This window comes from Psittacula echo (assembly GCF_963264785.1).
Source record: "Psittacula echo genome assembly, chromosome: 5".
Classification (NCBI taxonomy): Eukaryota; Metazoa; Chordata; class Aves; order Psittaciformes; family Psittacidae; genus Psittacula; species Psittacula echo.
Window position 1 is genome coordinate 70794326 of NC_137739.1, and position 12968 is coordinate 70807293.

The following is a 12968-nucleotide window of genomic DNA, read 5'->3' on the forward strand; positions in this document are numbered from 1 at the left end:
TATCATAAACATGTTTATTTTGCAGCATCTCAGTTAACATACCATTGACAGAACTTAATATGTAATAAACATTTTTTTTCCTTGGGAATATTTTAATATAGCATGATTACCAATTGAAAAAGTTTCTCCCACGAACAGGAAAGTTTCGTATCCTTTTTTATGCATATTGTTCCTGCATTTACTACCAATTCAAAAATCCTACAAATCCTAAGTGCAGTTGGTGTTATAATATAAAGAACCTCAGGTTTGAGCACTACAGTAAAGATCAATGTTCCATTTCAAACTTAAGCAGTCTTTTTCTTTTCCTGTATTACAAGTGCACACATACAGGATTACATCAATCTCACTCTTGATTACAGTGATTAAAAAAAGGCAAATTATTTACCTTCAGGTTCAAGAAGCCGTGGAATATTCAGCTCCAGTTCTGCAATTCTGAAAGCCTCTTTCAGGTTTTCTTTATTGCTTCTAGCTTTTGCCTTCTCCAAATCAACTAGACCTGGTCGTAAGGTTTGGATAATGGCTAAAAAAGGGAGTCCACTTCTCCAGCTTGACTTGAAATCTGTCACATTGATAGAGCCATGCCTATCCCCAAAATGATTAGAAACAAAATGTTATAGTCTGTTTCCTCAGATGTGCTAAGTACAAATTTAGAAATAGAACATACATTCAAGAAAATGGAGTATGAACCAATTTTTTTATCTTATGTCGCATTCTGAAGATGAACCCTTGTTGATCCAACATCCTTTCTGAACATCACATTGGAGCTCAGTATCAATGTATTCTATGGGATGGAAAAACAACTAGCAAAGCGCTGAAGATCATGTAGATATTTGTCTGTAAAGGCACTGAGTACCAGAATCACCTCTGGCATTTTAGAAAATACAGACCTTAAAATTGATCTACCACTGCAAGAAAAATATTTTTTACCTTATTTAGCTTAGTGTCTTTAAAACATCTTCTATTAAGTGGTGCCTGGACAGTGCTCTGAGGTGTCCAGCTCTGCAAACCACAGTGAATTCTGGGACAACTTTCCAGAAACAGTCTCCATATTATGAGTATGTTATGGAACGGAAAAGAAGTGGGGTTTCAGGTGATCAAATTTAGTTACAGAATAATGGTCCAGGACTTACAAGATTTGTTCCTTTACCAGAAGCTACAGTACGCACTGATAACAAAATCATTCAACACAATCACAGTTCAGGAAGGATGATACAGGATAGACAGCATTATTGCTGAAAAACAAGCAATGCAGTCTTTTGACAGAGAAACATGAGATGCAGGAAACCCAGAGAGCCTACATTTTCCACTAGAAAAGAATAAAAAGAATTTAGACTTTGTGAACCAGTGCCAACCATGAGGATTAAGACTAGTAAACATTCCGCTGGACTTACTATACAGAAGCTCCTAAAAGAGAAAAGCCAAACAACTCAATTTACAATGTGGCATTTTATTAGTAGGATTAGCTTCACATTATTATATTTAAAGGGCTCATGTCAAAACATTTAAGGCCTGATGGATGCTAAAAGTACTGGTAACAACATCTAAAAATCTAAAGGATTTTCTGCTAAGCTGTCACTAATATGTTTAAAAAACAGGGAAATATCACCACATTTAGAGGAAAACAGTAAATACAATGTGTAACATATTATTCATAAGTCTTGGATGAAACTTACAGTGAACACTGTTCTTTTGCCCACAACAAAAGAGCCTTTGTAGCAGACATCTTCCACCGTTCCTTAATTTTAGCACTCTTCTTAGTTGATCGGCTTCCCTTTGGAGAAGAGTCAACAGCACTTGAACAACCAAGTGAAGGCTGACTGTAAGTACAAGTAAGTGTCCTGGCAAGTTCTTCAATCTATCAGAGATGATGGGAGAGTTAATCAGGCTTCAGTGAAAAATTACAATGACAACAATGGCAGAAAATCACAGACAATTAGAAAGAACTCAATCACAGCTGGAACAGTAGTACTCTACCCCCAAAGATCAGATCAGGGTTTTTTATCTGTTCAATCTAAATTATTTCACCATCTTCAGGTGATTTTTTGGCAGGAAATATTCATCCAAAGACTTCCATATGGGTACCAGTAATGGACCTCTCAACTCAATGCACTTTTCTACTCTTCCTAGCAGTGAAAGCAGCCCCTGACAGCTGTGTTCTGTGTTGTCAACAGTGTCATGTATTAGGCATGCCCAGAGTTTGCCTGCTTACTTGAAGTGCAGGAAAGATCTCAACAGACCTCAGAGATCTGCATTTGTTTAGAGCTTGGTTTTGATAAAAAGATAATGCACAGTCTACATGCAGTACAACAATCTTCAATACCAAAGTACCTTTACCAAGAAAAATGTAGGCTACAATAATGTTAAAATAACTTTACTTCTAAGTGCTCTCCTGAGCCCCAGTCACCAGTTGCCCATGTTAATTCACTGCTGTGTTCTTGCTAGAAGACAGTTTGGCTCCATCATCCTCTACAGTCCTACAACATGATTAAAGCAACACCATGTGCTTTTACAGATCGCCATAAACTCATGCTATGCAAGATACAAGCTCAGTATCTTGTATAAGACACATCACTGTGACAGCCTCCATGTTATTTCAGGCACTGGCACTTGTAAGGTGCCTGCCAAAACAATTCTGCATGTACATCTTTGACCTGGATGTGGACAAGTGACCACAATGTGAAATTCATCAATCCACATAAAATCAGACATCTATATTTGCATTATCTGGTCCCTTTAGTCTCTGTTTCTTGCAAACCCCCCCAACAAAGTTGCTGCAACGAAGGGTTTGAACGCAGGCTGTATTCAGCCTGCATATCATTACAGGCCTTACATAGGCAAAGTTTGGCCTATTTTTTAATCGGCTACTTTGAAAAAAACTCGGTATCTTTTCTTCTCACCATTTGCAGCTAGACAGCATTCATCAATCGGGCTGTAATGCCATCATTGCATTGGTGAAGCAGCTAAGAGACACACGAAAGATGTACTGGTGCATCTCCTCCCTGAGCCGTTACTTCCAGATGTCAGAATATAATCTTCTCCTTTGTACTAATTCATCTTTCAACCACGTTAAGTCAACACATTTTTGTGTTTCTCCCCTCTACTAAAATTCTCTTACATTGCTGAAATACTTACATGAAAATGAAATATAATTGTCCAAATTAGGCCAAGCACAATGGAAGGTTTTCCTTCAATAATGTCAGCAACATGAATATTTATGAGCTTGAGCTACAGGAAAAAAAAAGGATCATTGTTAACAAAGAAAATGTTCCACAAGCTAAACTGGCTTTAGTTGTGAATTTGGAAGTTAATACTCACTGATCTGCTCTTCAAAAATGTCAAAGCATTTTCTATGTTACTTCTGCACTGGAAGATATTAAATCCTTTTTCCCGTGGCTGTAAAGCAGAAAGAACAGGTTACATCCTCAGTTGTAAAAAATCATTTTATTTTATATTTTGATAAGGGAAGTCCTGCAAAGATTCACAAATTACTTTAGATCAACTTATTTCAGTGTGTTTCAGTGTCAGTGGTATAAGTTACTTGCAAAAAGCTCTATGACTCCAGAGAGATCAATCATGATTACAATTAAGCATGTCCAGAAACCTTTGCTGGATTTGATGAAGGACTGAGGTAATATTTTATTACTCTGTCTTACCAGATGTTGACCTGAAAGCACTTCCAACAGATCCAAAAGCAAATGTCCTTGCTGTATGTCTGTATAGAGGTCTGAGATAACATAAGGAGGTGTATGCTGCAAAATAAATTACCATGCTTGTCACACCATCTTTTGCCATTTTGAATTCAACTTGCTACAGAACACCACAGGTTACTCTGCTGTTAAAAAAAATTCTTAGCATCCTTTAATTTTTCAATACAGTGACATATAAATCCTACATCTAACCAGCCGTATCCTGCTTCTAATAACCCATTATTACGTTTGTCTCATATTCCCCTTTGCCTTACCTCTGCATTTTATAAGGGTTATTTAGGCCTCATTTTTACTTTCCAAGGAGATATGTGGCAAAAGACCCCAAACTCTGACAAAGGGAAAGGTGCAAGGTCCTGCGTTTGGGTCAGGACAATTCCAAGCACAAATACAGACCCCCCATAAAACCCCAAAACATGTGCACCAATCCAGCACAAGTTTTTTGTTTCACTACATCAGCAAGAAAGATACTGTTCTCTTCTTACGAAACACCTTACGAATGTCCTTGGACAATCACCAGAACAATGCTGTTGCACCTATAAAACAAATGCTTTCCAGAGGCTAATTTTTTCCAGGCGGTACCTAATAAACTTTAATGTTTATTCCTAAAATTTTTAATCTCCAAGCAGCACATCTGAAGCAAAAAGGCAAAAAGCATGTCCTTCTTAAAGAATCCCCTTCTTACCTTTGCCAATATTGAATTTATCCAGCTAGTGAAGGTTTTCTTCTGTGTAAACTCTCGCTGCACTGGGGGGGCAGGGGGAAGAAGAAAACAATAGTTAATGGAAAAAATTATCTGTTTTTATTTCTCTTTCTCAAAAACATACATGGCATCCATCTCACACCTAAGGTCAGATATTAAGCGATATTTAATATCGCTTTTTTTCAATTCTTATTTTAGAGCTGGTATTTTCTTGCTTGCACTACAAGGACCTCTACAACCAGCAAGCATACTTCTACTGAATACAGCAAAGAGCAACCAATGAAGGTTTTCTCAAAAGCTCAATAAAGGCAAACAGTGGTATAAACACATAATTCTACAGAGCAATACATGTAGAATAACTTTGTCTATTCCTATGTGTTTCTTGAAAGACTCAAGGATATCATCAGTACAAGATCCATCTTGAAATTTGGGAAAAGCCATTAATGGGGTTGGTTGAAGAGACCAATGGATGCTGGGGTTAGGTGATAAATGCAGATCTGTAGGTGAAGCCAAGGAATGGGATGCCTTGCCTAACCGAAGGGCTGGGGAGAGTCATTAGGCTGTTATCGGGGAATATACCCTTGTAGGGATTGGCACACGGAAGATCACGTGATGTGACGGGAAGTTGCCAGGTGGGACAGGAACCAGCTGACTCTGGGGAGGTGCTTAGGCAACAGATATAAGGAATTGTAACTGCGCAATAAATTGTTGTTGACCCGCATTCTGTGAATGCTCTATGTCTTGACCCTAGTTCGGAGGGAACTAGTGCTTCCGTCCCTCACCACACGAGTAGCGAGAAACTACAACCCTCTATATCCTTTCCAGTGCTGGGCCTTCCTTAGGGTATACAGACCATTACTCTGGCCAGAAGGAGGCACACGGGGTCTTAGAATAGGAGGGAAGAAGAAGGAAATGCTGGAAGTCATGCCCCAGTAAAAAACTCAGTGAAATGGGACTCAAAGCGTGACCTGGTCATGCAGAGATCCAGCTCTTCACGCAGGTTCTCCAGGCCAGTACGCAGTGATAAACTACCACCAGTTATGAAGGGAGATAGGAAGTTGGTTAAGCCCATGTTTCAAAGATCAGAATATTTAAACTGCTTCTTGCACCAATGTAAAGAGGGGAAAAAGCCTTTCTCCATGGTTTGTGGGCAGCAGAGATGAAGAAAAGTCTGACTCTCCCAAAGGTGAAGCAGAGTGTGACCAGCAGAAGCGGATGAGACCAGCTCTCCATTCCCATCCATGGTCACAGCCCATGCTCCCTCCCCAAAAAAACATCCCATTCCCAAGACACATCACCACCAAAACCACACATTCCTGCTAAACGTCTGTAAACAGGCCTGAAGTAACAGCAGGAAGTGTTGGCCCTGAGGTTACACCCCTCCATGCATGGCTACAGGCAGCTGCCCCAGGGATTGGCCTGCAATGCTCCTGCCTCTCACTGCAGGCAGCAGAGAAGCAAACTGTGAGAGAGAGGAGAGGTAAAAAGCAGCAAGCAAGAGCAAGCTCCTCTCCCCGCTGTGCCAGGTAGCAAGAGGGGCTGCATGAGGTAGCCCGGAGTGGAGGATGGGGCTCTGGGTAACGGCAGACGCAGAGGATCCAAGCTCCTGCATACAAGGAGGCAGATGGGCCTTGGGATGCCAGCCCTGCCAGCAGGATAGAGGAGGATGATGCGTGTCATGCACCATGGTCCCAGTGCAGCTCCCTGAGGAGGGGCAGGTGCTCAGGCAGTGTGCCAGGCCTGGAGAAAGATGGTGGGCAAGGCAGCTGCAGCAGTACTCACTGCCTACCTCCCAGCTGAGGTAAATCTTCCCACTGCAGGGGCGGCACAGCTGGAGACTGACAAGGCCATCAGTTTGCAAGAAGAAACAAAGCTGGGAGATAGGGTGGGAGGGACCATCTCTTCTGTCTCTGAAAGCACTCTCTTGCACAAAAGGTTAATGTGAAGGCAAGTTTGACATCATAAGGCAAGTGCAATGCTACCCAGCAATAGATATGTATGTTTTTGTAGGCTGGGCATGATGAAAGATATCAACAATAGCAAACTCTTGAGGAAAAAAACCAAAAATCCTGACTCTGCCCATGAAAATGCCACTCGGAGTAAAATGGCCCACAGTTTATCACTCTGGGAATCCGGCAACCACAAGCCCCAGTTCTGGGTGGCTTTTCATCATCCAGGATTGCCTGAAGGGCCTGCTGAGCAGAGCTTCATCAGCTCGTGAAGCAGAGCAAGCTGTGCAAGGATAACACAGACTCCTGCTCCCAAACCCACCATCCAACCCACAGACCTCCTTACTTGTGTGGAGGGCTGCTTTGCATTCTGTAGTTAACACATCTTTCAACAGTCCTCCTCTAATCTCCACTACTATGATCCTGTCGGAGCTGAAACAGCCTATTTCCCCCACTTGCTGGATTGTTTTGTGCTTGTTTTTTAAGTATCAGAGAGATTGTGATGAACTGTAAGATAAGGGCAAGTCTTGAAGCCATGAACAAAAATGCAACCTTAAAACTCTGTTTCATTTGGAAAACAGAAAATAAGTGCAACATGCCACACAGACCAATCAGCATTTCAACGCTCACAAGGAGGACATAAATAGCATGGCGATACTAGCTTCATGTTAGCACAGGGCTCAACCACACCCTTTGGTTGAATATGCATGCAGGAGCCATTCCAATTACCTAATGAGTGATTATTGAGTAGCTGCACTCAATTTTATCAGGCAGGCAAGGCTGGTATTGCTGGCACTTGAAAGGAATGGAAAACAAATATTGACTACTTTGCCTGACGCCAGTGACTCTGCCAGCTGTAGCTCTTGTCAAACACACTCTACTGTTACTGATTTAGAGCACTTGCTCCTGGGATTGGTCACAGAAAGAGGGTTAGGATGAGGATGTTTAGTTTTGTTGTGGTCAAATCTCTCCCTACTAAAGTGCTATATTATGCAATATGGGCCAGACACTGCAAGTGTTGATTCACATTTGCAGCTCTCAGGCAAATGTCTCGCCTGGTGAAAGTACAAGGCGGTTATTTCACTGCACACACCTAAGTACACCTTAAACCTTCCGTAAGCTACATCCTCGGCCTAGTGCAACCCATCAAACTGCCTTCCAAGCAGCTGCCACCTCAGCTGCAGTGTGGCTTATTTGCCTACTCAAATTAATAACAGTAATAAAATCTCCTCCTGAATTAATAACAAAACTCCATGCTTGCCAATACTTCCCCAGACTGTAGGGCAGCACTCACTGCTTCCACCCAGACCACACAACCCACAGATGTGCTTCTGTCACCATGGCAGACAGTCTTACTGCAATTTTCAGGCTGTGTTTTCCCTCCTAGCTTCCATCTTGACTCTACTGTTCAGAGGTGCTAATGATTTAATCAAGCTCTCAAATTCTTATCTCTACCACGTGGTCAATTAATATGGGCTTTTATTTTTATGAGGATGAATGGATTCTTTGTTAGGCCTTTTTATAGGACTCTGAGTGACCTTGGTTTTCTCTTGCCCTACTTTTCAAAATGTCACTGACACAGAATAAAAAAAAAAAAAACCTATAAAAAAAACCTTGATAATTTGGGCCAAAAGTCACCAAGTAAAAAAGTGGATGTAGAGAACAAAGTAAGAACTCGCTAATCTTAAACCACCCAAAATCTATCACATTTCACCCTGTGTTTTAAAGGTAACCTTCAGAACAACTCTTTAGAAAGAAGTAACACATAGAAGCAGTGTGTTACATAGGCTAGCCAAAAATCAACACACACTGCTGGACAATGACTGTTTTATCCAGTAATGAGCTATCAGCAAGTGCTACAAACCACGCTAATCATTAAGGGCTGCAGTATGTAGACTCAGCAGGAACCATGGCAGTGCTGAGCTCTCCCAGGAGAAAGAGGAGGGCAGCAGCACTGCCAGTCACAGTTTTACTCTCAGACTTCCTTTAACGGCAATACAGAAAAGCCAGACTTAATATTAACCTCCTCTCCTCTGCTGCCTGCTGTGCCTCCCTTCCTGTGGTGGGAGACAGCAGCTCCAGGGAAAGCACCATCTCCTCCCTCGGCAGGGAGCTGGGGGAATCAAACTACAGCAGAACAGATGTAGCCTGTCTATTCACACTCATCAAGCAATGTCACCAAACAGCAGAGGTTTTCTTCTATCACAAGGACTGGCGCATCACTGCCAGTGAACCATTTAAAACTGTGAGGCTTTTTTCTTTAAAATAAATTTTAAAAAATTAAATCATTATTTGAAATTAATGAGCACAAGTCTGTCTGCCATCTTCCCATCTCTGTTTTCTCAGAAGGAATTATCTCTTGCATATGATATCTTTGTATCTTCCTTTCACCATTCAGGTCAGCTCAGGCTACATCTACAGTAGCAAGCAGTGGAGCTCAACAGGAACAGATCAGCAATTCAAAAGAGCTACTGTTCAGGAAGTAGAGCACCCACCACATGTGCAGGGCAGAAAGGCTATGTTACACTAGCTCTGTCTAGCCTGAATGCCCACAGAGAGCCATGGAGTGCTCCATCCTTGGAGCATTCATTTCAGTTTCATCCCAAATAACAATTTCCACACTCTCTGATGGCTCAACAAAATGAACTGAAGCATGGTCAGGACGGATAACTGAGATAACTCCTTCAAGACAGTACTGCTGATTTGAGCTAAACCATGGAGCGTGAGCGACAGGAACTATAAGAACTGTTAAGTACTTTCCAGCCCAGTGAGAGAGTGAGCAATTCACCCCTGAACACTTTATATAATCCTTTCCCTTCCACCCAGTAACAGAATTTGATTCTCTGCAGACAGGAAAGCAGTGAAAACAGTTACTTCCAGCATTTATGTTCAGCAACATGGTGTTAAGCAATCAAAAAAAAAAAAAAAAAAAAAAAAAAAAACACCACCAAAAAATCTCCACAGTATGTTTGTAGTCAAGATGACAAAGTTTAGCCACCGGAAGGTGATGAAAATACTTCTACAGGAATGGGCCTTTGCAAAGCCAAATACTGTATAAATATTAACGAATTAACTGTTACCATGTCTGTGAGGCAAGTGAGAACTTTCCTTTCTACAGTATTCCTTTCAACCTCCTTTTCCTTTTGAAAGCAGATTACCAATTTACCACAAGTGCTGCTAACTCAGGAAGCGTGTTCACACTGAGTTTTGGCCTCCAGCTTTCTTAAACCCTTTTGCTCTTCTCATTGCTGGGATCCTAGACCAGCTCTGCCTGGAATCACCACTCTCTTTACTGCCACAACAGCCCATGAAGTAGCACTGCTGTACATGAGGGCATACACAGGTTGCAGGTTAAATTCTTCAGGGTACTAAATCATATCATTTAGAAATCAACAAGCTTTTAAAGATAAGTGGCTTTTCTAATTCTTTTAAAAAAATCCACAAATGAAGCAGAGGATTGAATATAAATGGCCTTCGGTGCTCTATATAGCTGCCTCTGAAGTCATCCACTCCTTAGGCATTTTAATGCCAGTTCTTAACCAGTTATGCACTTGATAATGCTTTTAACAAATTGAAATTTATTTAGTAGGGAACACATTTATACAACTATACAATCTATTTATTCATTAGGCATGTGAAATGGACAAAAATACCCGTGACTTATTCTTTTTTAGCCAGCATCATGTGTCAGTTGCCTCTCCAGTGCCATCAGCCCCGTCACATGCCACGAAGCTATGCGGTTACGGGAAACGCAGACCAGCTTCTCGCCCAGACAGCAAGCAGCATAGATAGGGCATACATTTCTATGTGGCTGCTATAGGACTTTCCTATTTGTAAAAGTTACCTTGAAAAAACATAATAAACATGATCAGAGGGCTGGAACACCTCTCCTACGGAGACAGGCTGAGAGCGTTGGGGTTGCTCACCCTGGAGAAGACTCTTGGGGAGAACTTAGAGCAGCTTCCAGTACCTAAAGGGGCCTACAAGAAAGCTGGAGAGGGACTTTTTACAAGAGTATGTAGTTAAAGAAAAACAGGTAATGGTTTTAAGCTGAAAGAGGGGAGATTCAGATTAGACATTAGGAAAATGTCTAATGTAGGTGGTGAGGCACTGGCACAGGTTGCCCAGAGAAGCTGTGGCTGCCCCATCCCTGGCACGCCCAAGGCCAAGTGAGTGAGGCTTTGAGCAACCTGCTCTAGCGAAGGTGCCCCTGCCTATGGCAGGGGGGGTTGGAACTAGATCTCAAGGTCCCTTCCAACCCAAACTGTTCTATGATTCTATTATTCTGGTTAAAGAAAGAACAAAGTGTAGTTGTAATAACATTCTGGCTGAAACAGATGAGGTATACAGCTAGAAACAAACCAACAAAAAAGCTGGGTAAGAATTAGTAGTCTACCTGACCTCTGGATGAATTAAACAGGTCTCTTTAATTAGAGATAAACGCAATCTACTACAGGCTGCACAACAAACCTATGCATATATATCACCACATTTTCAGTCTCACTTGAACAGAAATCATTCATAAAGGATTAGACATAACTGCATGAAAATAGCATGATTTATTTATATCATTAAAAACAGTTTTAGCAGCCACATTCTTACATGATCATCCTTTGGGTTACAGTTATAAACAGTCATATGTATGGGGATTAATAAGCAGAGCCAAAAATTAGGACCCCTGCAGTTAAACAGTGAAAGAGTAAGCACATGCTCCAAACTCCAAGACCTGAAACACACTTTCCTGTATCTGACTTAGTTCAGCAAGGTAGAAAGGGAAAACAGAAGCATAACATGTAGTGTCTGTTTGCTGTCCTAGGGAAGAAAGGGGAAGGATTTGTGCATGGGAGGGAAACCCTATTCTACCATCACATGTAACTAATTCAGCACTCTCTACCTTAAAGCTAGATACTGCTTTCCAAACCCATTTCATGACAACAGCCAACTCAGTCTTTCTACCAAAAGCTGAGTTTGACTGGCACAACAAATGTGTGTCTGACAATCTGTGCTTGGTGCTACAGGCAGACTAGTTCCTGTCTGCTAGGAGGTTTTGCTTGCTCTCCTGAAATGTAATCCTGAAGCAAAATGGAAGAAAATTCACCATCAAAGACATTTGGCTGTAGACCACTGTTAACACTCGCTCATCAAAACACACTGCTTCAACACCACCAGTGCAAATATGGATCGTAAAAGTGACTTGGCACAATATTCTTTTGCACCATCTGTTTGAAACATATTTTTTCTCAACTAAGCACCATAGTAATTTCACCGCAAGTGAGCTAAAAGGAAACAGCTCTGTGAAAACACGACTTACTCCATCCTTCCTAGAATAATCAGGCTTACCAGCAGTGCTGCTGCCTGAACTAGCCTCCTAGATAGCCTCCATTAAAGTTTTCATGTATACATTCAGAGGAAAACCAGCCTTCCCAGGAAACTCAGCAAGTGATTAGGGAAAATCCATAAAGCCTATCCAAGAGGCCAGCTCTGATGCACTCATTATCACCTAACTAGTCCAAGTAGCTGCCATTAAATTGGAAGAATTAAAAATCAGCCAGTGAGTGCTTACTTAATGAGTTGTAAATCATTGCAAGTAAGGATGAAAGACTCTGACCTGCAAGAAATTTGTTTACAAGCCACAAAACTTTTCTACGTGTTTTGGCCACAAGCTATCCTTCTACACTTGCAGGGGATATAGCGGTAAGAACAGAAAAACAAATAAAATTGTACTGTAATTAACAGCCTCATTAATGCAACCAACTAATTGCCAGCAAATTGAAAGCAAGGAAACTAATGAAATGACACAACTGCTTTCATGCTGGCAGTTCCTTTGAAAGTAGTTTACAGTAACATGTATTCTGAGTAACAAAATGTAAGAAGGATGATCACATCTGCACCAAAAAAAGGCACCAGATCTGAAAATATCCCAAGAAAGGACTACAACGGCCGTTATTTCTCATTTCGCTGCCGAAGTGTCTCTCATGAAACACAGAAACATCTGTAAAGAAGCACAGACTAACTACAATGATCATATGCTACTTTTTACAGGTTTTTCAGAATTCTCTTCAACTTATACACAGTCTCAGATTTTTGCCAAAAATCTACATTAAAAAGGCACAGAAACATACAATAACTTACCTTGCAGCGACAGATAGAGATCATCTATTTCAGAGGAAGCCTGCTCCTCTGTTGAGGTGGATGACTGCTTTGATGCCATACTGAATTCTATGGAGAATCTTTAATCAATTTCCAAACTAAAATCATAGAAAAAAAAAAATAGATCAGTAAAGTTTTATATAAAAACCGATGATGCTCGAGTGTATAGTGCTGAGACATGCATTTTGCTTTGGGTTTTTTTCCTTTGGTAGGCTGTTTCCTTAGCTTATACAGAATAAAGCAACTGTTCCTACTGTGTGAATCCAAGCTTTGGCCCCTTGACTTTTCTAACGGTGGCCAGGAGTACTCCACAAGACAAACCATGGGCCCCAGTGTGTCTTGCCATGAAAACAAAAGCACTGGGACTAGGCACATTACAACACTATTGCTTTCTTTGAGAAAGCCAGGGTGCCTTCTGCAGATTTGTTGCTGCCAAACCTCATTTTTTCAGAACTTTGTACT

General features: G+C 41.2%; 1 protein-coding gene across 1 annotated transcript in view; it reads right to left on the bottom strand.

The window, feature by feature from the left end:
• SYNE2 (spectrin repeat containing nuclear envelope protein 2) overlaps window positions 1-12567 on the bottom strand; it is a gene marked incomplete at both ends in the record, with an annotated part of 167744 nt that extends 155177 nt beyond the window's left edge. Inside the window, 7 exon segments of the mRNA XM_080618232.1 lie at window positions 386-582; window positions 1674-1855; window positions 3133-3225; window positions 3316-3393; window positions 3654-3749; window positions 4390-4451; window positions 12489-12567. Coding sequence (XP_080474358.1) covers window positions 386-582; window positions 1674-1855; window positions 3133-3225; window positions 3316-3393; window positions 3654-3749; window positions 4390-4451; window positions 12489-12567 — 787 coding nt within the window.
• Between the last annotated feature and the right edge of the window lie 401 nt (window positions 12568-12968).